This window comes from Molothrus ater, chromosome 19 (genome assembly GCF_012460135.2).
Source record: "Molothrus ater isolate BHLD 08-10-18 breed brown headed cowbird chromosome 19, BPBGC_Mater_1.1, whole genome shotgun sequence".
Lineage (NCBI taxonomy): Eukaryota > Metazoa > Chordata > Aves > Passeriformes > Icteridae > Molothrus > Molothrus ater.
The window spans coordinates 9,178,028-9,196,953 of record NC_050496.2 but is presented as its reverse complement, the minus strand read 5'-3'; the positions used below and the strand labels follow the sequence as shown (position 1 = coordinate 9,196,953).

Here is an 18,926-nt window from a genome sequence, read left to right as displayed (position 1 = left end):
GTTTCACTAAACTTTCTGTTCTTTTTGTAACTTCCATACATCAATAGAAAACTTCCGATTGTTAAATTTGTTTTAAAAGCCTTTTTTTATTCCTGGGCAGGAGAGAAATCCAATGGTGACAGAAGTGATTCTCCAGGTGCAGGGAAGGGCACACCAGGCTCGACACGGATGCTCACCAGATTGAGAAATCCTGACAGCAAACTGAGCCAGATGAAAAGCCAGCAGGTTGCTGCTGCAGCAAATGAAGCAAATAAGTTATATAAAGAAACCAGAGAGGTTTGTGCACGTCTTGGAAAACTTAAAGAACTACAGAAAATGTTCTGGAAAAATGTTCATTTCTTTAAAGGATACTAAATTTTACTGAAAAGTTTTTTTCAGGCAAAGGAGGTACTTCAAAAAAGGCAGTAATAATAAATTAACAAATGGTGAAATTGTTATATCACAGGAAGCTTTTTCCCCCCTCTCTTTGCTCTTTTGAGTGTTCTGCACAGAGTGATAACAGTGACCCAGTGCACTGGTAGAGTAGTTTTGTATGACTGGGTTGTTTGTTGTTTTGGTTCTGGTTTTTTTAAGTAGCCCAGTTTTTACAGGAAGGAAATGCTCAAACATTGGGACTTTTTTTGCAGTTAATTGCATATTATTTTGTATATTAATTTTATTTTTGTTCATTGATTTTCCATGTAAGTTAACACTTAGTGAATTTATTGACAAACAAATTAGTCCAGTGATGTTACCTGTGCCATGTTTTCAAAGTCCAGGATCCTTGTTTCCTAAGCTGCATGTCTGAATTCTCTGATGTACCAAGGAGGGGGTTCACAGAGGCCTTAGCTGAGTTTAGTGAAGCTGCTTTCCCAGAGCTCTCTCCCTCCATAGGCACAATCAGAACAGCAAAACAGGTTCCTGTTTAGTCTGAGTAGCCTGGATGGTTTTTTAATGTTAAATTTGATCTGGGAATACCCTAACTCTGTAGACAGGCAGTGATGAAGTACATATATTGGTGTATTAGATAAACAGTTATTTGTTTCTACACACTGGTGCAGGGTATTTTTATTCTTTTATATATAGACATTTGAAGCATAAATCATAAATAAGAGAAGGAATTACTTTACAGATTCCCTGAAAAGTTTCCAATCTTTCTTTCCTAAGGTTCTGGTGGTCAACTCCCAAGGGGAAGTGTCCCGAGTGAACACCAAGAAGGACGTTGTGATTAAAGGAAATATCAACAACTATTTCAAACTGGGCCAGGAGGGGAAGTACCGTGTGTATCACAACCAATATGCCACCAACTCCTTTGCCCTGAACAAGCACCAGCACAGGGAGGACCACGACAAGAGGAGACACCTCTCACACAAGTTCTGCCTGACCCCAGCTGGGGAGTTCAAGTGGAACGGGTCTGTGCATGGCTCCAAAGTTCTCACCATATCCACCCTGAGGCTGACCATTATTCAGCTGGAAAATAATATCCCAGCATCCTTCCTTCACCCTAATTGGGCTTCCCACAGGTAAATGATAAAATGGAAATACATATTCTTGTGTTTTACTTGTGGTTTTGCTAGCAGTGGTAATAAACAATAGTCTTTGTTTTTTCAAATCTGTGATTTCCAAGCACTGTGCCTCACTATAATAAAACATAATGTGTGTTGATGGTGGAGGCTAAAAGGGTTGTACATTTGAGTGAAGTATTACTACAGGAGTTTTTATCCTACTATGGAGTCTTCTTAAAATGGCAAGCTGCATTAGTGCATGTATATGTTTCAGATTGTTCTCTTTTTTCCAATTTAGGTCTAACTGGATTAAGGCTGTTCAGATGTGCAGCAAACCCAGAGAATTTGCACTAGCACTGGCTATTTTGGAGTGTGCAATCAAACCAGTTGTCATGCTGCCCATCTGGAGGGAATCCTTGGGGCATACGAGGTAAAATTAATAAATACTAAAATATTGTTGAATACGAGAATTTTAGTTTGGTTTGCAATTGCTAGTTCCTCTAAGCCTGTAAGAATTATGTTTAAATTGAGATAGTCATTCAGCACTTGAAGTGTATTTTCCCAAACAGAAACAGTGAAAAACCATGACAGTATTTTTATAGTGTCGTTGCTCCTGCATTTGTTTTAGCTGAGCCACAGTCTCAAAACTGCTAAAACTCGGCAGAGTAGAGGAGCAAATTTCAACACTCTCAGTTCAGTGGAGTCTGGGTTTTGTCTCTCATTTTGTCATAGGAGCAGAAAATAGATGGGTCTAGTGTTAGACACAATTGCATCCAGCTGTGTTTGCCTCACTGAAATAGCAAAAAAAGTGATGTTCCTGTTACAAGTAATACCTAAAACCTGATAGTGGGTTAGGGTTAGGGTTAGGGGTATTAGGTGCTGTTGACATCTTATACTTGCTTGCAAAATCCTGTACTTAAATGCACTTAAATCTGTATGGATTAGATTACGCAGAATGACAGCAATAGAAAGAGAAGAAAAGGAGAAAGTGAAAAAAAAAGAGAGAAAACAAGAAGAAGAAGAAACAATGCAGCAAGCTACATGGGTGAAATACACATTTCCTGTCAAACACCAGGTGAGGGTTTCTTTTGTGGGAAGTACAATGAAAGCACAGAAACTGTTGATTTCTGACTCTCTGTTTTCATTTAACCTTACAGTGTTCATGTCCTTGTGTTAGTCCTACATGGAAATAGGGACCTTGGCCATGTATTCAAGCACATTATCCTGGTCTGAACTGAATTTGATCTGTCATGCTCTTATTGACACTGCCTGAGTGACAGATACTGGTCTGCAAATGCAGCCTTTCCTAATGGAAAGTTCTAGGGGATTATTGGAATCTTGTCTGTGTGTCTGTCCCTGTCCCACTCCCTCTCCCCAAAAAACCCAGTCTTTGAAAGGTTGTACAATACAATGGGAACTACTGTAGAAACCTCTCTATTCTCCTACAGTAGATATTAACTACTTTTGTTGGAGTAGTTCTTTGTTGTAACAAGCACACAGGTTGGTTTAAAAACTCCTATAAACATGAATAATGCAGCAGATAGCATCATTAATATTACTTTTTTAAAAATATTTACAGGTTTGGAAGCAAAAAGGAGAGGAATATAGAGTAACAGGATATGGTGGCTGGAGCTGGATTAGTAAAACCCATGTCCACAGGTTTATGCCCAAACTGCCAGGAAATACTAATGCAAATTACAGAAAATTGCTATCAAGTAAGTGTCTGCATTGCTTATATTTTTTTTAATTGCAGTTATTAGTTAATATTTCTTAAGGAGACTTTAGGAGTAATTTTCCAGAAAACCTTTTGTGGATATCTGGTAATACTGTTCAGTGTAACCTGTTCAGTTGTCACAGACATTTTGGAGCTACATTAAATTGTTTCAATTATGTTTTGTGTCATGCTTGTGCATCTTTGTATAACCTTATTTAAATTAAAGGTAGATAAAAGTTATGTAGAGCATCAAAACAAAAAATAACATCTTAAACATTGAGATATATATTCTTAATATGAGTAATATATTCAGTAGTGCACTGTTTAATCTATGGTGTTACTACTAGATGCTTAATTCTATTTCTGAATTTCACTAATGGTGTGCAAATGATTTGAGAGGTAAACTTAACACACATTCAAATGTGGCAGAGTACAAAAAATACTCTGGATAATTGAAATAATTTAATTTGTTAATAGCAAAGAGCGAAGATGAAAAGTGCAACTTGGATAAACGAAAAGGTACAGCTAAGGTAAAACCAGAGAAAGACAGAGCAAAGGATTCTCGAGATCTGCAAGCAAAAGACAAAGCAGATGTTTCAGAAACCTTGGAGAAAGTACAAGTAAAAGAAGAAAAGTTGCGTGAAGACAAATTAGAAGTTGACACAATTTCTGAAAACTTAGATCATGCAAAAGACACAGGTGATAATCTTTTGTTATTGTGAAACTCATGTTATTGCATGAGTAAAAGCATAGAACCTCAGAAATAACTAGTGAAAAACTGTGTAACAGATTTTGTCAAGACATCTAAAATGTTAAATGATTGCCTGTTATCCATTGTGGTAGTGTCTGAAGCTTTTGTTCCTTTTTTAATTGAAATCTTTTAATATGCTAAAAGCCCCATTTATTTTTTAGTACTTAATGTAAAAATATAATTTGTATTCATTATTGGGGAGCTCACTGACTCAGAGTTACTTCTTCTTCACAGTGGAAAAAGACATCGACAGTGAAAATGATAAAGTCATCAAAGAAGAACCTATGGATGTGGATGATGTGAAAATTGAATCCTCCATAAAAGATGAGGAAAGTCACTGTAAGCGGGATATAATCAATGTCAGTGAGGGATTTCATTTAAGGACTTGCTACAAAAGGAAAGTAAAATCATCAAAATTAGATGGACTCCTGGAGCGGCGAATAAAACAGTTTACACTGGAGGAAAAACAGCGTCTGGAAAAGATGAAGCTGGAGGCTGGTGCTAAAACTGGGGGCATTCGACCTGTGAGCCCCCAGAAAAACACAGAAGGGCTACAAGTGAGGAATGGGAAAGAAGGAAACCAGTTTGGCTCTCCTTCCCAGGATCAGAGCTACATTTCAGACAAGACCCAAGGTGAAGATGCAGAACAGGACTGTTTGCCCATCAGCAAAACTGGGGATGAAGATGAACCTTCTCTGCCTTTGTCAAACAGGCTCTCAAAAGAGGGGCAGCTACTGGATGAGGACTCCCCTCAATCCTCTGAAGGAGACAGCTCTGTTCAGAATGATGGCAGAGAAAACAACCCTGAGCCTTCCACTGCTGATAAACGTCAAGGACAAGAGGCTCTTGGAGAGTCTGAGAGCTCTTTAGTGGATGGCTTGAAACAAACCAGTGCAGAAAGCAGAATCAAATGGGATGTTTCAGAAACAGCTGAAAAACCCTTGAAACAAAAGCTACCTATTACCAGAGTTTCTCAGAGAGAACTTGAAAACTTAGGACCAGTGGTACCTGAAAGCAGCTGCAGAAGAGATGCTGTGGGCACTCTTGAAAAGCGAGACTCAGAAGGGGATTCTGAACAGCAAAGCAAAGATCCAGAAAACAATTGTATGATAAAAAGCCATATGGAAACCATGTCCTCTCAAGAAAGTGAAATGGAGGAAGAAATTGCTCCTGTAAAGACTGAAAGTAAATCTGAAAAGATGATATTTCACCAAAAATCAGCTAATAAAGATCTAGAACCATTTAAAACAGGGCTGATTTCTGAAAGAAACCTTGAAAGTCAAAGTCTGGAACACATGGATGGGGAAAATGATAACAAAGATTTACTGAGCTCCAAACTAACAGAGGCTAATGGTCGAAAGAAAGGTCAGGAACTGAAGGTGGAGACAGGTACCATGAACAAATATCTTGATCAGACAAATGTAAATACTGTTACTGACAAAAAGAATAATAAAGATGAAGAAACTGAGACAGAAAAAGAAAAATCATTTCAAATGAATGGAAAAGACAATGACATTAAAGCATTATCAAATGATGACTGCTTAGTGAAAAATACCTGTGAAGCTAAGGCAGGGGGTGATATTGAACCAAAAGTTAATAATATTAATAAAGCCATTCCAGAACATGAAATAAAACCATTGACTTTTAAGGAATCTTCAGTAAAACCATTCATGAATGGTGACATCATGGGAGAGGACACAAAGGATAAAAATAATGTGGGCTCAAAGTCACATCTGCAGGGTTCACCTGAGTCTGGAGAGAGTCTTCAGCCACCAGATGAAGTGCCCAAGTGTATGCAGAAAACTGAAGAAAAGCAGCTTTCTCCTGAGAGATCTGCCAGTGTAGGCTCTGCTTCCCTCCCAACACAGCCTGTCTGTAAGGAAAATAACCTGAACAGTGAAACAGAATCTATGGAAACTGAAGCAAGTGAGGAGAAGAAAGTTGCTCCATGTCCTGTAACCTCATGTGAGGAATCCAGCTTGAGCAGTCACTTTGCTGACCAGAATGGGGTACAGACACATAAAGTGGAAAATATTAATGGAGAAAGTAAAATGAAAACTGTTATTACTGAAGTGACTACCACAACCTCAACTGTGTCCACAGAGTCCAAAACGGTGTTTAAGGTTGCAGAGACTGGAGCTGCCAGTGATGAGAAGACCACAGTTGTTTCCTCTACAGAAAACTGTGCCATCTCCACTGTCACCACCACCACCACTGTCACCAAGCTCACCACTCCAGCCTCAGAGAGTAACTCTGATGTCATCTCTGTCCAGGAGCACAGTAAAACAGTGGTTACAACCACAGTCACCGACTCCCTGACCACCCCAGAAGGAACATTGGTGACTTCCATGACTGTCAGCAAAGAATATTCCACAAAAGACAAAGTGAAGTTAATGAAATTCACAAGACCCAAAAAAACTCGTTCTGGAACTGCCTTGCCATCTTATAGGAAATTTGTTACCAAAAGCAGTAAAAAAAGCATATTTGTTTTACCCAATGATGACTTAAAAAAGCTGGCCAGGAGAGGAGGGATCAGAGAGGTTCCTTATTTCAATTACAATGCAAAGCCTGCCTTGGATATCTGGCCATATCCATCCCCAAGACCAACTTTTGGGATCACTTGGAGGTACATACTTTACATTTTTGAGAAAAAGTCTAGGGTGTGATGAAATAAATTGATTTTTTTTTAAATACAAGTGATACACATGTTTATTCCCAAATATTAACATTTTGCTATTTATTATTCAGTTTTCTATATTGTTCAATTAAAGTAGCATGGAAAGCCTGTGTCCTGTTGGTTTGGTTGGGTATTTTAAGTTTATTTTTAAATATAATTTTATATTCTGTCATTAGGTACCGACTCCAAACAGTCAAATCATTGGCTGGAGTGAGCCTGATGTTGAGGTTATTGTGGGCATGTCTCAAGTGGGATGATATGGCAGCTAAAGCTCCCCCTGGGGGAGGAACCACAAGGACAGGTATTGTTATTTTCAATTTCTGGTTTTCATTTGCAGAAGCTTTTGCTGTAAATTCTGAGTGTTACACTCAAAACATTTCTATAAAGGCTTGCTGTCAGCTGTGGCATTTGAATTTTGTTTGCTGTTTCTCTGCCTTGAGTACACTGGGTTGATTGGAGATTTAGCTTTATTTGTTTCTGTTATTAATGTGCTGGGACTAATTTGTTGCAGAAACAACTGAAACTGAAATTACAACAACAGAAATAATCAAGCGGAGAGATGTTGGTCCGTATGGGATCCGCTCAGAGTACTGTATAAGAAAAATCATTTGTCCCATTGGTGTACCAGAGGCTCCAAAAGGTTGGTTTGTTTATTTGCTTGTTTAGACTTCCCCCCCACACCCCCTGTAATCGAGAGAAATTGAAGTAACTGGATCTTTATGCTAATTCAGCCCATCAAGGGAGCAAATGCAGCTTGCCAGGAACTATTAATTTACCTATGGGAAACAAATACTGCATTTAACAAGTGGACATGATTTATCTGAAGCTGAAAGGCCTCCCTGTTTATAAAATGGGACTGAAAACATCACTAAATCTTGGTTTACACTTCAGTTTCGTTTTACACTATAGCTTAATGTGTGTGTTTTGACTGCTCTCTAAAGAAACTCCAACACCCCAGAGGAAGGGACTGCGATCGAGTGCCCTCAGGCCAAAAAGGCCAGAAACACCCAAGCAAACAGGCCCTGTTATAATGGAAACTTGGGTAGCAGAGGAGGAGTTGGAACTGTGGGAGATCAGGGCATTTGCTGAAAGGTAAAGTGAGCTGTTAAAGAAAGTACTCTTCATTTGTGTGATTGGTAAATACAAGTTCCCCTAGAGAACACAAACCTGGTCACTGTGATCACTAGAAACACAGCTGTGTTGGGTTTTTACTGATAGTCAAGCTTAAAGTTACAAAGCTAAACTGTTTGCTGGTACCAAAACTAAGGTATGCAGATATTTCAGATTTGTTAGAAGTAATATTATATTAATTTTTCCATGCTTATGAACTCACTACTGTTAAATGCTAAAAGGTTATTACTGTAATGCATCAAAAGGCTGTAGGCTGCTTTTGGCATGACTTTGTACAGTATTTATTAAACACTTTGTAATCCAAAGAAAATGACTGTGTACAAGTAAATTGAGCCTGAGAATACTCAAGTCATAAGATGCATATTTTCAGTATCATGTGCTTACAGTTAGAACAACATTTTTGAGTCTCTTGGAAAGAACAATTTTAAATGTATGTTATTACATGGGTTCCTTGCGGTCTCAGCTGTAATTATAAATTCCAGTTTTGATTAATAGTTTCCTGTAAGATGTTGCAGTATTTTAGCATCAGGATATTTCAGGGATGTTGCATGCAACTTCAGTAGTTTATTTCTAAATATTTTTAAAACTGTGACCAGTTTTTCAGTGATCTTTTGTCTTGATGGTTGCTCATACGAGAGCAGTTAAACTGAATAAAACAAAATGCAGTTTGATGGTTGGATTTTACGTGGTGGTATAACTTACTTTTGCTTGTGTCTTTGGCAGGGTGGAGAAGGAAAAGGCACAGGCAGTTGAACAACAGGCTAAGGTTAGTGAACAGAAGAAGGCAGAGGAGTTCAAGGCCCAATTGGAGGCTCAGCTAAAACACCAACGTTTGGCTGCCCAGCAGGTGGGGAGCTGTTGGTCATCCCAGCAGTCAGCAACTGCACTGCTCAGCACATGCATCATAGCCTGGGAAACGCAGTTAGCCCTTGCTTACACCATTTCTCAAATACTTCCAACTGCAGATTAAGCCATCAAACAATGCTGCTGCCACTGTATGCATCTGTTATTTTGAAACAGGGTTAATGCAAAGGCTTGTTGTGGATTGCCTGTTTTTCACCCACGTCATTTGTAACACTTTAGAAAGGTTTAGTTTGTTTCCATTTTAAAGAAGGCTGGGAAGCACCATCTCCAGGTAAGCTTCTCAGTGTTCTGTGTGTGGTGGAAAGCTGCCTGGGAATACAGCTGACTTGGGAATACAACTGCATTTCATGCTTCACTCAAATTGAATCTTTTGATTTTATTCTTACGTTATCTGAGTGAAACCCATTGGTAATTTTATTTAAATATATGCTGATATGTATATGTATTTACATTTAAATGTATGCAATTAAAATTAGGAAATCTGATGCCATGTTGGTATTTCACATACATTATTAAGAACTGTGCTTTTTCTGAGCATATTCCTTCTTCATTTCATCTGCTCTGACAAAAACCCATTAGTAGTGAATGAGTGCTTCTGATTTGTGGGCATTACTGCAATATAGTGCTGGAATTTAAATTAGATAAATACAGATATAATTCCAGTAACATGGGAAAAATGTTAGATTAGTTGACATTTTAGAAGAGCTGCTGATACATCCCTTCACTAAGGGAATCTCTAGATTTAATATGCTTTTTCAACAGTTACAGCACAGAAGGTCACTGGGTAAGGTAAGGGATTTTGAACCTAATTTTTTTAAGCAGGCTGAAAACTGGATTTAAATTTAAAATAATAGTTTTAAAAATTGCATTCTCAGTGGTGAAACAGAATGATACAGCCTGCTTTTTTCTGTAACTGGCAGGATTTCAATGCAGGAAGCTCTAAATTTAGGAACGCTAATAGTAAACTCTGTGTTGATGATGATGTACCAATTACTGACATAGATGAATGTACATGGTCAAAGCCAAATATAGATGGATATTTTTAAAGGTTTTTTTTAATATTTCTGATTAATCTGAGACAAATTATTATGTTGTGCAGGTTTTTTTAAAGTAAAATGTGCAGTGAAATTAACATAAGGCAAGGATTTAAAAGTTGTTCTAAAGGAAAATTTCTGGCTCTGTATTCTAAGCAGATTTGTAGTTCTGGAGATCAAGGAGCCTATTCTTCAATCTTCTACATTTGAACTAAAATCCTAATTTGAGCTAAAATCCTACCAGAGGCCTTTATCTCTCAATACTGGGAGACAGTGTTGATGTTGTAAAATCTGAAAATACTAATTATCTCTTAATTCCATTTTTTTCTGAACAGAAACGACTGGAGCAGCAGAAGCAGATCCCTGCAGGAGGTGTGGTCCCTGCAGCCAGCACAGCCAGCAGCACTGCAACCACAGTGTCCACACCCCAGAAAGTCGTGGTGGGCCCTCTGGCAGGCCCTGTCCCCACAGGAACCAAAGTAGTGCTCACCACTAAAGTGGGGTCTCCAGCTACAGTAACATTCCAACAGAACAAGAATTTCCATCAAACTTTTGCTACTTGGGTTAAGCAAGGCCAGTCTTCAACAGGTAAGGAATCATTTGGCATGGAAGGAGCATTGCTGGAGTTCATCTGTGTGTGCATCACATCACATCTTCTCCAGACATGCAGCATTAGTACATTTCTGGTTATCTTTGCTCTTAACTCTTGCTATGCCAGAAGGACATTTCTGAGATTATATCTGTCTAGTTTTTTCCTTGTTCTGACTTCTGCTAGGAAGACTCATTTCTGACCTGTCTCATTAATTACTGACAGTTTTTGTGCCAGTATCATTCATGAAAGCATTCTATGATGTAACATACTGTTTCCAATAAAGAACCTTTACCAAAAAAAGCATGACACATTAAAAAAAAAGTAAAAGTAATCCTGTAGTTTGCTGTTTCATGCTTGAAAAACAGTCATTTCATTGACTAATGATTCTGCTCTAAACCTGCCTGTTCTGTGTGCCTCAATAGCCACTAGCACAGCTGCCAGCTCAGCCACAAGCATTGCCAGCACAGGGCAGACCTTCCAGCTCTCAGGCAGCCCAGTAACGATGGCAGGGAAAGTGATAACTAAGCTGCCACTCCCTGCAAACAGCAAGATTGTTGCCGTCAATGTGCCATCAACTCAAGGAGGTAGGGCAAAGGGAACTGAATAAAAACTGTATTCCAGCTTGCTGTTTAATTCTCCTTTGACACTATTTTCCCAGTGAAGTAAACTATGACGTGAAGGGGGAAAAGTATATATTATATATATATAAAAAAATACAAGTTTCTACAGCTTGGTCCCCCTGTGTTGCATATTTGTGTCTGTAAGGGGAAAAATGCAAGTTTTTTTTTTTTTATTTTGAACAATGTGGAATGAAGCATGCTTTTTTTTTTGTTATCTAAATCAACAAAGAAACTTTGTTCACAAAAGTATTAATGCCTACAGCTGCTCTTCACTGATGAGCAGAAGTTGGGCTCCAGACTAAGATTAGCATTTTTGATTCTTGCCTCAAGAAGAGGACTTAATTTTTTTGAGATTTGTGAATGTATATTGAACAGAAAAACTCAATTCTGTCTCCATTATATTTAGCATCGGAGCACATCATGAAGGCTGCAGATTTTGTATTGAAATTTCATAGGTGACAGGAGAAGCATTGCCCATTTTCTTCAGCACCACAGTGTTGTAGGTGAAAGGTTTTAAACTGCTCTCCTACTTTTGAAATTAATCAGATTATAGCTTTTAATGGTTGTATAACACTAATTTGTGGCACTCTGTCAATGCAAGGGCTTCTTTGCAGTTACCATCAAACTGATCTCTGTGAAGATTCACACTTTCCTTAATCTTTTCTAAAATATCTGTTTCTTAACTTAAAATGTAAGTTTGGACTATTGACAAAGTATAATGCTGCTTCTTTTTGCAATATGACAAAGGCTTTCCCAAGAAATGTTGAGACTCAAAGGTGTTCTAGAAACCTGGAGACTTGAGTTCTAAATGCCACCCTGGAGTTGCATTTACTTCTTTTGCTGGCCATTATGTCATTAATGAATTCTCAATTTTTCTTTAATTAGGTGTGGTTCAAGTTCAGCAAAAGGTATTGGGTATCATTCCATCAACTACAGGTGCAAGTCAAACCTTTACTTCATTCCAGCCAAGGACAGCAACTGTAACCATTAGGCCAAACACCACAGGGACGTTAGGAACAACGAGCACTTCACAAGTAAGATGTTTTTCTCAATGTTATTTAATTCAAAAAAGTGTAAGCGTGTATGTTATTTAACTCAAAGAAATTTAAGTGTGTAGACTTTCAGTTATTGGCAGATATTAAATCACTTTTCAATGGTTTTGGCTCGTCTCAGCAATGGTGTGTATGGATCCTTTATTCCAAAGAGGTTACAACAGTTGGGAAAATTAAAACACACCTTGAACACCATTCAGGGCAAATTCCAGAGGCTTTTTCCTCCAGCTGACAGGTGCTCTCCTCTCTGGTGTGCTCAGGTGGTGCAGGGGACGCCGCTGCGCCCCGGGATGACGGTGATCCGGACCCCGCTGCAGCAGCCCACCCTTGGCAAGGCCATCATTCGAACACCTGTAGTGGTGCAACAAGGTATTCTGCCAGCCAGTAGGTTCACTTTAATATTTCAACTCCCAGTGTGAAATCCATGGTTTGTTTCTTCATCAATTCATTGTGTCCCAATGCAAACATCCCTCGTTTTGATGCTCGACTAATGCCTTTTTCAGCTTTTGGATGTGTTTGTAGGAGGCTTTGTCAATGTTATTTATCATTGACACATTAAGTTTAAGTCCATTCATTTGGGGGGAAAAAAAAAAGCCCCACAAAACTGAAAAACACATGGAGTAATTGTGCATTGAGGAAGCCCTTTTTTTGTATGTTTTTTCTTATAAAGAAGCTCAGTGTTTGAAAGTTCTTTATATGCATGCAACTGTAGTTAAAATATTTTGCAGACATTTTTCAATCACACAAATGGTTTGTAAAGAAAATTTACGTGCAAACTGCAGTGTTTGCTTCACCTGTCTGATCACCATCATACCCCATTGCAATTTGTGACTTGGAGGTTTGCTGTGCTTACAGTTAAAAAGCTGAAAATGTGTTTCTTAGCTCAAATTCTTCTCTTACAGGTCAGACCCAGCAAGTGGTGACTCAGATAATCAGGGGTCAGCCTGTCTCAACAGCAGTTTCTAGTACCAGCACAGCTTCTTCCAGCACTGGGCAGAAAACCATCACAAGTTCTGGGACAGCCCCTCAACAAGTTCAGCCTCAGAGCCCAGCGCCGCCCCCTCGGCCTCAGCAGGGCCAGGTGAAGCTGACAATGGCCCAGCTCACCCAGCTCACACAAGGGCAGGTAAAGCACTGGACAGCCCTGGGTGTGGAGTGTGCTAACCCAGCCTGCCTTTGCATTTCAGCAGTGTAGTGCCTGTGCCTTTAAATTCATGTGTCTGGCTTTATTTAGGATGAGCATTGGCATAATTACAGACTGAAAGCAGCTTAAATAGTAAATAAATATAATAAATAGTAAATAGAAAGTAAGTAGTTTTAATAGTAAAGTTTTAATGCTTGCTTCCCTTTGTACTTCCCAGTAAGGTAACTGGCATCAGGAGTGTTCAGCAGCATGAAAAAAAATCTTTAATAGCAGTAAGGGACATAATTATTCTGTATGGTCTGTTTTGTAGACATTCAGATCATAATTTTGATTACTTGTCTTTTGATTTGATGTGAAGATCTAGTTTTCATTCATGCTATCCAGAATCTCAGAGGAAAAGTTGCAGTATCTGTGAGCAGAGGAGGAAAAAGTTCTTACAACTTCTGTTCAGATCATGAAGGTCTGTTGGCAAAAAATAAGTTGAGAGTCATTTTTTGGGTAAAAATAAATGTCTATGATTTACCACAACATCTGTTCTTCAAACTATAAATAATTCATATAAATGATTGCAATGTACAGACTGCTCATTGCCAGATAAGGTTTTTTGTAGGTGGAACAAGACTTGGAGTTTAAGTTGAAGGGGAGGGTAGGTTTAGATTAGATATTGGGAGGAAATTCTTCCCTATGAGGGAGAGGAGGCCCTGGCACAGTTTGCCCAGAGCAGCTGTGGCTGCCCCATCCCTGGAAGTGTCCAAGGCCAGGCTGGATGGGACTTAGAGCAACCTGGGACAGTGGAAGGTGTGAGTGGAATTGGGTGAGTTTTAAGGCCCCTCCCAACCTAAACCATTCTGTGATTCTATGAGTTTCTACACCAAAGACTCAGAGTTGTGTTGTGTTCTGGGGGTTCACAAAATGTGTCCCTCAAACCCAGTCATCTGTTGGCAGTAAAATTGTTGAAAGAGTCCTTGAGTATTTCATGATCTCAGATGCTGGTTTTAGATTTGAAGAGTATAGTATGTGATAAAAATATTGAATTCTGAAATCCAAACCCCTAATTGTTCTGATTTTCAGCAAAGTCTGTCTAAGAATTACATCACTAATACATCAATATTAACTTTTTTTTTAGGGTGGCAGTCAAGGCTTAACTGTGGTAATTCAGGGACAAGGTCAAACTACTGGTCAGTTACAATTAATCCCTCAGGGTGTGACTGTAATACCTGGTCCAGGACAGCAGCTTATGCAAGCAGCTATGCCAAATGGTACAATTCAGAGATTTCTGTTCACCCCACTACCAGCAGCTGCTACTACAGCTAGCACAACTACAACCACCGTTTCTACTTCCACCTCGGGTAAGCACTGTTCTCTTCAGCAGAAAAAAAACTTCCATTTCAGTTGCATGGGAGAAGTTACGCAGCTGGAGGTTGTCTGTTACTGCAGGAAATGTTGTGGAAAACGCCAATCACTTGGTTTTTTTTAAATTTTAGAAGTTTAGTAGTAATAAAATGGTTATAAAAATAGTAATACAATTAGAGTAATAATAATTTGGACAATTTGAATTGAAAGACAAAGAGTTACAGACGTCTGGGTACCTTTTTCTGGGCAGCACAACCCGAGCCCGGAAAAGGGAAAGGACCCCCGTTAACAGAGGATTAACCCTTAAAAGCAATAGCCTGTTGCATATTCATACACTTCATACATGATGCATAAATTCCATTCAAATACAGGATTCTGTCTGGTCATCATCAGCTTCTTCCTCTGAATTCTAACAGTGCCTTCAAGGCACAAAGAAATTTGTTTCTTCTGATAAATTCTTTTTCTCTGAAAGATTTAGATGTCCTGTGGCTGCTATCTCGCTGCAAGTCCTTTCTTTAAAAAAACTATCCTACATAGCATAGTTTCTATTTTAACCTTTTTTATAACCTAAAACTATATTTAACACATTACTTAACAGAATTAGTACAGCATTACTTTCTTACACAACACATATAACGTTCATTTTAATATTTGCAAAAAGCCAATCGTAAAATACATGCATTTTTCACAGGAAGAAATTAGTTTCTTCTGATAAGAGGGCAATAAATTCTTTTTCTCTGAAAGATTTAGGTGTCCTGTGGCTGCTATGTCGCTGCAAGTCCTTTCTTTTAAAAAAGTATCCTACGTAGCATAGTTTCTATTTAAACATTTTTTTATACCCTAAAACTATATTTAACATTTTTTTATAACCTAAAACTATATTTACCACACTACTTAAGAGAATTAATACAGCATTACTTTCTAACACAACACACATAATATTCATTTTAATATTTGCAAAAAGCCAATCATAAAATGCGCATTTTTCACAGTGTGTTGGAAGTGCATTGCAGAGTCTGTTGAGTTCCTGCACGGAGCTTTGCAGTAGTTCCAGAGGGTTTGGGTTATCAAGGCTCACAGCCGTGCCATTTGCCATCAATGGACTCGTGGTTTGTGTTTGTGTGTTCACAGCTGCAGCTTTGCAGTAGTTCCAGAGGGTTTGGGTTATCAAGGCTCACAGCCGTGCCATTTGCCATCAATGGACTCGTGGTTTGTGTTTGTGTGTTCACAGCTGCAGCTTTGCAGTAGTTCCAGAGGGTTTGGGTTATCAAGGCTCACAGCCGTGCCATTTGCAATCAATGGACTCGTGGTTTGTGTTTGTGTGTTCACAGGTGCGGGGGAAGCCAAGCCGGCCCTGCAGGCGCCTCCAGCAGCGGCCGTGCCCACAGGGCAGGGGCAGCCCCAGGCCCAGCCCCAGGCCCAGCCCGCGGGGGCTCAGCCCGAGGCCCCGAGCCCGCCCGAGGCCCCCGCTGACCCCGCGGCTCCTCCCGAAGCTCAGCCCTCCAAGTCTCCGGCTCAGTCTCCAGCCCCGGCTCCAGGGCTCTCTCCAGCACCGCCCGCGGGGCTGCCCCCAGGCCAGGCCCAGGCTCAGCTTCCAGCTCAGGTGCAAACTCCAGCCCCACAGCCCGCTCTGATGTGGCCCCACGCTCCCATCCAAATTCCAGCTCGGCTGCAGCAATCACAGGCTCAGGTTCAGACCTCGGGCACAGCCCTTGCAAGTACTCAAAGTTTAAATCAGGTTCCTGTGCAGTGCCCAGCTCATCCTCAGCTACAATTTCAGCAGCCTCCAAAAAGTGTTACTGCAGTGCCCCAGCTCCAGCAGCAAGTGGAAATCCTCTGTCTCAGATCCGAGCCCAGCAGGGCAGTGTGCCCCACATCCATCCTCAGTTACCCCTCGAGGTCCAGCCCAGTGGCCCAGCTCAGGCTCAGCAGGTGGCCAGGGTGGCAGCAGTGCCAGCAGCTTCTGTGCAGGAGCAGCTGCACCCAGTTCAGCAGCTCAGGCAGCAGCAATAGATAGAAATTAAACGTGAGCACACCCTTCAGGCTTCTAATCAAAGTGACATTATCCAGAAACAGGTAAAGTTAACAGAAGGAAATTAACACTAATGAATGAAAGAAATCTAATTTCAAATGCCTGTTCTTGTTAACAATGTTAATACATTTGATAGGCAGTTAATTTGATTCTTTCGAAGATAGTGCACGATTGCTATTGGCAATTTAAGGACATGTTCCAAGTTAATTCAGCACATCAAGTCACTTGTACCATGTTTGCATTCTTCTGTCACCTTGATTCAGTTTACCATTAGCTGCTGGGACAAATCCATCTCTGTTCTCAATTCAGGAAAGATAGGTCAGAGCTAGGAGAGCTGATGGACAAAAACATGTGCAGAACTTTCATTACCTGAAAACTGAGGTTCCAAAGAGGTATCTGAAATGTGATGCTGTTGGACGGCTGCGGGGCTTAAAAATATATCATGGACTATGACCACTTTTAAAATAAAACAACCAGTCTCTGAGGAAATACAGTCAATTTACATTTAGTTCCTGGGTTCAAACTTGACATAAGCAAAATATCCTATCCTGGGGGTGGTGGTGTTCTTTCTCAATTTCTTTTTGAATTTTCAAATAATTGTTTTACACAAGCACTGCTCCCCTGATAAAATCAGCTTTATTTTGTCACTCAGTGAAATAAATGACACTTTAACTTAGGAAATGTCCTGGGTCTCCCCATAATACTGTGAAATACTGGCTAAGTTTTCATCTTTTATTTTGAATCTTGTATCATCCTACAGGTGGTTATGAAGCAGAATGCTGTCATAGAACATTTGAAACAGAAGAAGACACTGACTCCAGCTGAGAGGGAAGAAAATCAGAGGTGAATGTGCATCACAGTGCATTTGTAGATATGAAATTTTTCATTTATTGCATCTTTTAATGGTTTCATAATGAAATGCTGGTTTGTAAAAATCTGCTTAAAGAAGTGTTGCAATATAAAATTGGTTAGAGTAACACTTAAAAGTAACTTTAATTATGATCTTCTTTCATCTTCTATAATCTCAATTTTATTTTGATAATATGTTTTTAAGTAATGTTACATATTGTGCTTGAAGCTGGCCAGTTTTTAAACTCAAGTAAAGAAGCACAGAATGGAGAATTAATGATTCTGCTGCAAAAAAAAAGCCTGGATTTTGTTTGTCCTTTATCATGGCCATGTGTTTCCATTCTTGTCCCTGCACATCCCACTCTACAGAAGGAGCTGAAGAGTTGGAAGACAGATTGACAAACTGAGAGATTTTATGCTTGAAGCTGTTAAACAGAAATTTGGAGTGTTTGTCATTTGTCTTGGGATTATTTTGACTCCTTTTCACACATGCAGTTGCTCCAATTAGATAATCACAAGTGTGTGTCAGATACTAAGAAAAAGAAGAGTATGTTCTATAAAATTCTGATCATCCAGTCACAAGCTCAGTTGATTACAACACTATCCCTGGGTGCCACTCCTTTACTGTTCAGAGTTGCATAAAGAAAAAGATGTAGTGGATATGCTCTTCATTTCATGGTGTCAGATAACCAAATAGGTGTTTCGAGTGACAAAAGCCCAATTTAAAAGAAAGATGAAAAAAAATAGTTCTAACTAGCTTGGTGGTGCATCTGCTTTTCCATCTCACTGATTTATTCTTCTTCAGAAATACAATATGGGGATCTTTAATCTGTTAAAAAAACAGACTAAACCAAGTAGATACAGGGCAGGTATAAAGAGCAAACTAAACGAAATTGTATGACCCTACAAATATTTATGTACATATTCCATTTGTCATCAAAATCCAGCTGTCTAACAAAGGACAAAATATCTGAGACCAGAGTTGCCAGCAGCTGCTTGTCCTGGCCATTGCTATTCTGCTGTTTCCTCTCAGCTCAGTGGGAGTTGTTTTTCATGGTCACTCTGGCAACAAGAAGCATTTGGTTTTCTAATGGTTTTGGAAGAGAATGGGGAAGGGAGAAGTAAATTCAGAAGAACCCAAATACATTCATTTTCTAATTGAAATATAAAGCAAAATAAATGAAAGGTGCAAAATAAGTGAGCAGGAAAATAGATTTATAGTTGAAGGTACAACAAGCAGACAAAAACCTCATCTTGAGCTGTCAGTGGAGAAATTGAGAACTGTTTGTACTGAATTCTATACAGTGAAAAGTGTTTGTCAGTCCTTATGCCAAAACACAAAACCTTGGTAGTATTTCACTGGAGCATAGAAATGTTTGTTTTTGAAGAAGTTGCAGGCTTCCAACTCACTTTCATCCTGCATCAGAATAAAAATGCAGCTCAATTTTCAAACAAATTGAGGAAACTGAATGGAGCGAAAATCTCTCTCATCCTACTAAAGCCAAAGCTTTGTTGGGAATCAGATGGGGGAGGGGAGGAACAATTAGTACTCAGATCATTTAAGTGAAATTGGGATTGGCCCTCTTGAGCCTAACAAGGGACTTGATCTCTCCCAGCAGTGCTCTAGTA

General features: G+C 39.4%; 1 protein-coding gene across 8 annotated transcripts in view; it reads left to right on the top strand.

The window, feature by feature from the left end:
• Nucleotides 1-18,926, top strand: part of BPTF (bromodomain PHD finger transcription factor) — a 54,683-nt gene that overhangs the window by 24,859 nt on the left and 10,898 nt on the right. For 3 of the 8 annotated variants that reach the window (XM_054516841.1, XM_054516842.1, XM_036394388.2), the window contains exons 7-25: nt 101-276; nt 1,147-1,502; nt 1,783-1,914; nt 2,430-2,559; nt 3,064-3,199; nt 3,676-3,897; nt 4,184-6,575; nt 6,803-6,927; nt 7,138-7,266; nt 7,568-7,718; nt 8,481-8,604; nt 9,991-10,243; nt 10,670-10,831; nt 11,753-11,901; nt 12,180-12,303; nt 12,822-13,045; nt 14,190-14,412; nt 15,748-16,019; nt 17,209-17,291. In XM_054516841.1, coding sequence (XP_054372816.1) covers nt 101-276; nt 1,147-1,502; nt 1,783-1,914; nt 2,430-2,559; nt 3,064-3,199; nt 3,676-3,897; nt 4,184-6,575; nt 6,803-6,927; nt 7,138-7,266; nt 7,568-7,718; nt 8,481-8,604; nt 9,991-10,243; nt 10,670-10,831; nt 11,753-11,901; nt 12,180-12,303; nt 12,822-13,045; nt 14,190-14,412; nt 15,748-16,019; nt 17,209-17,291 — 5,563 coding nt within the window. The remainder of the gene's footprint in view (nt 1-100; nt 277-1,146; nt 1,503-1,782; nt 1,915-2,429; nt 2,560-3,063; nt 3,200-3,675; nt 3,898-4,183; nt 6,576-6,802; nt 6,928-7,137; nt 7,267-7,567; nt 7,719-8,480; nt 8,605-9,990; nt 10,244-10,669; nt 10,832-11,752; nt 11,902-12,179; nt 12,304-12,821; nt 13,046-14,189; nt 14,413-15,747; nt 16,020-17,208; nt 17,292-18,926) is intronic. The other 5 variants (XM_036394392.2, XM_036394391.2, XM_036394386.1 and 2 more) reach the window with 4 other exon arrangements.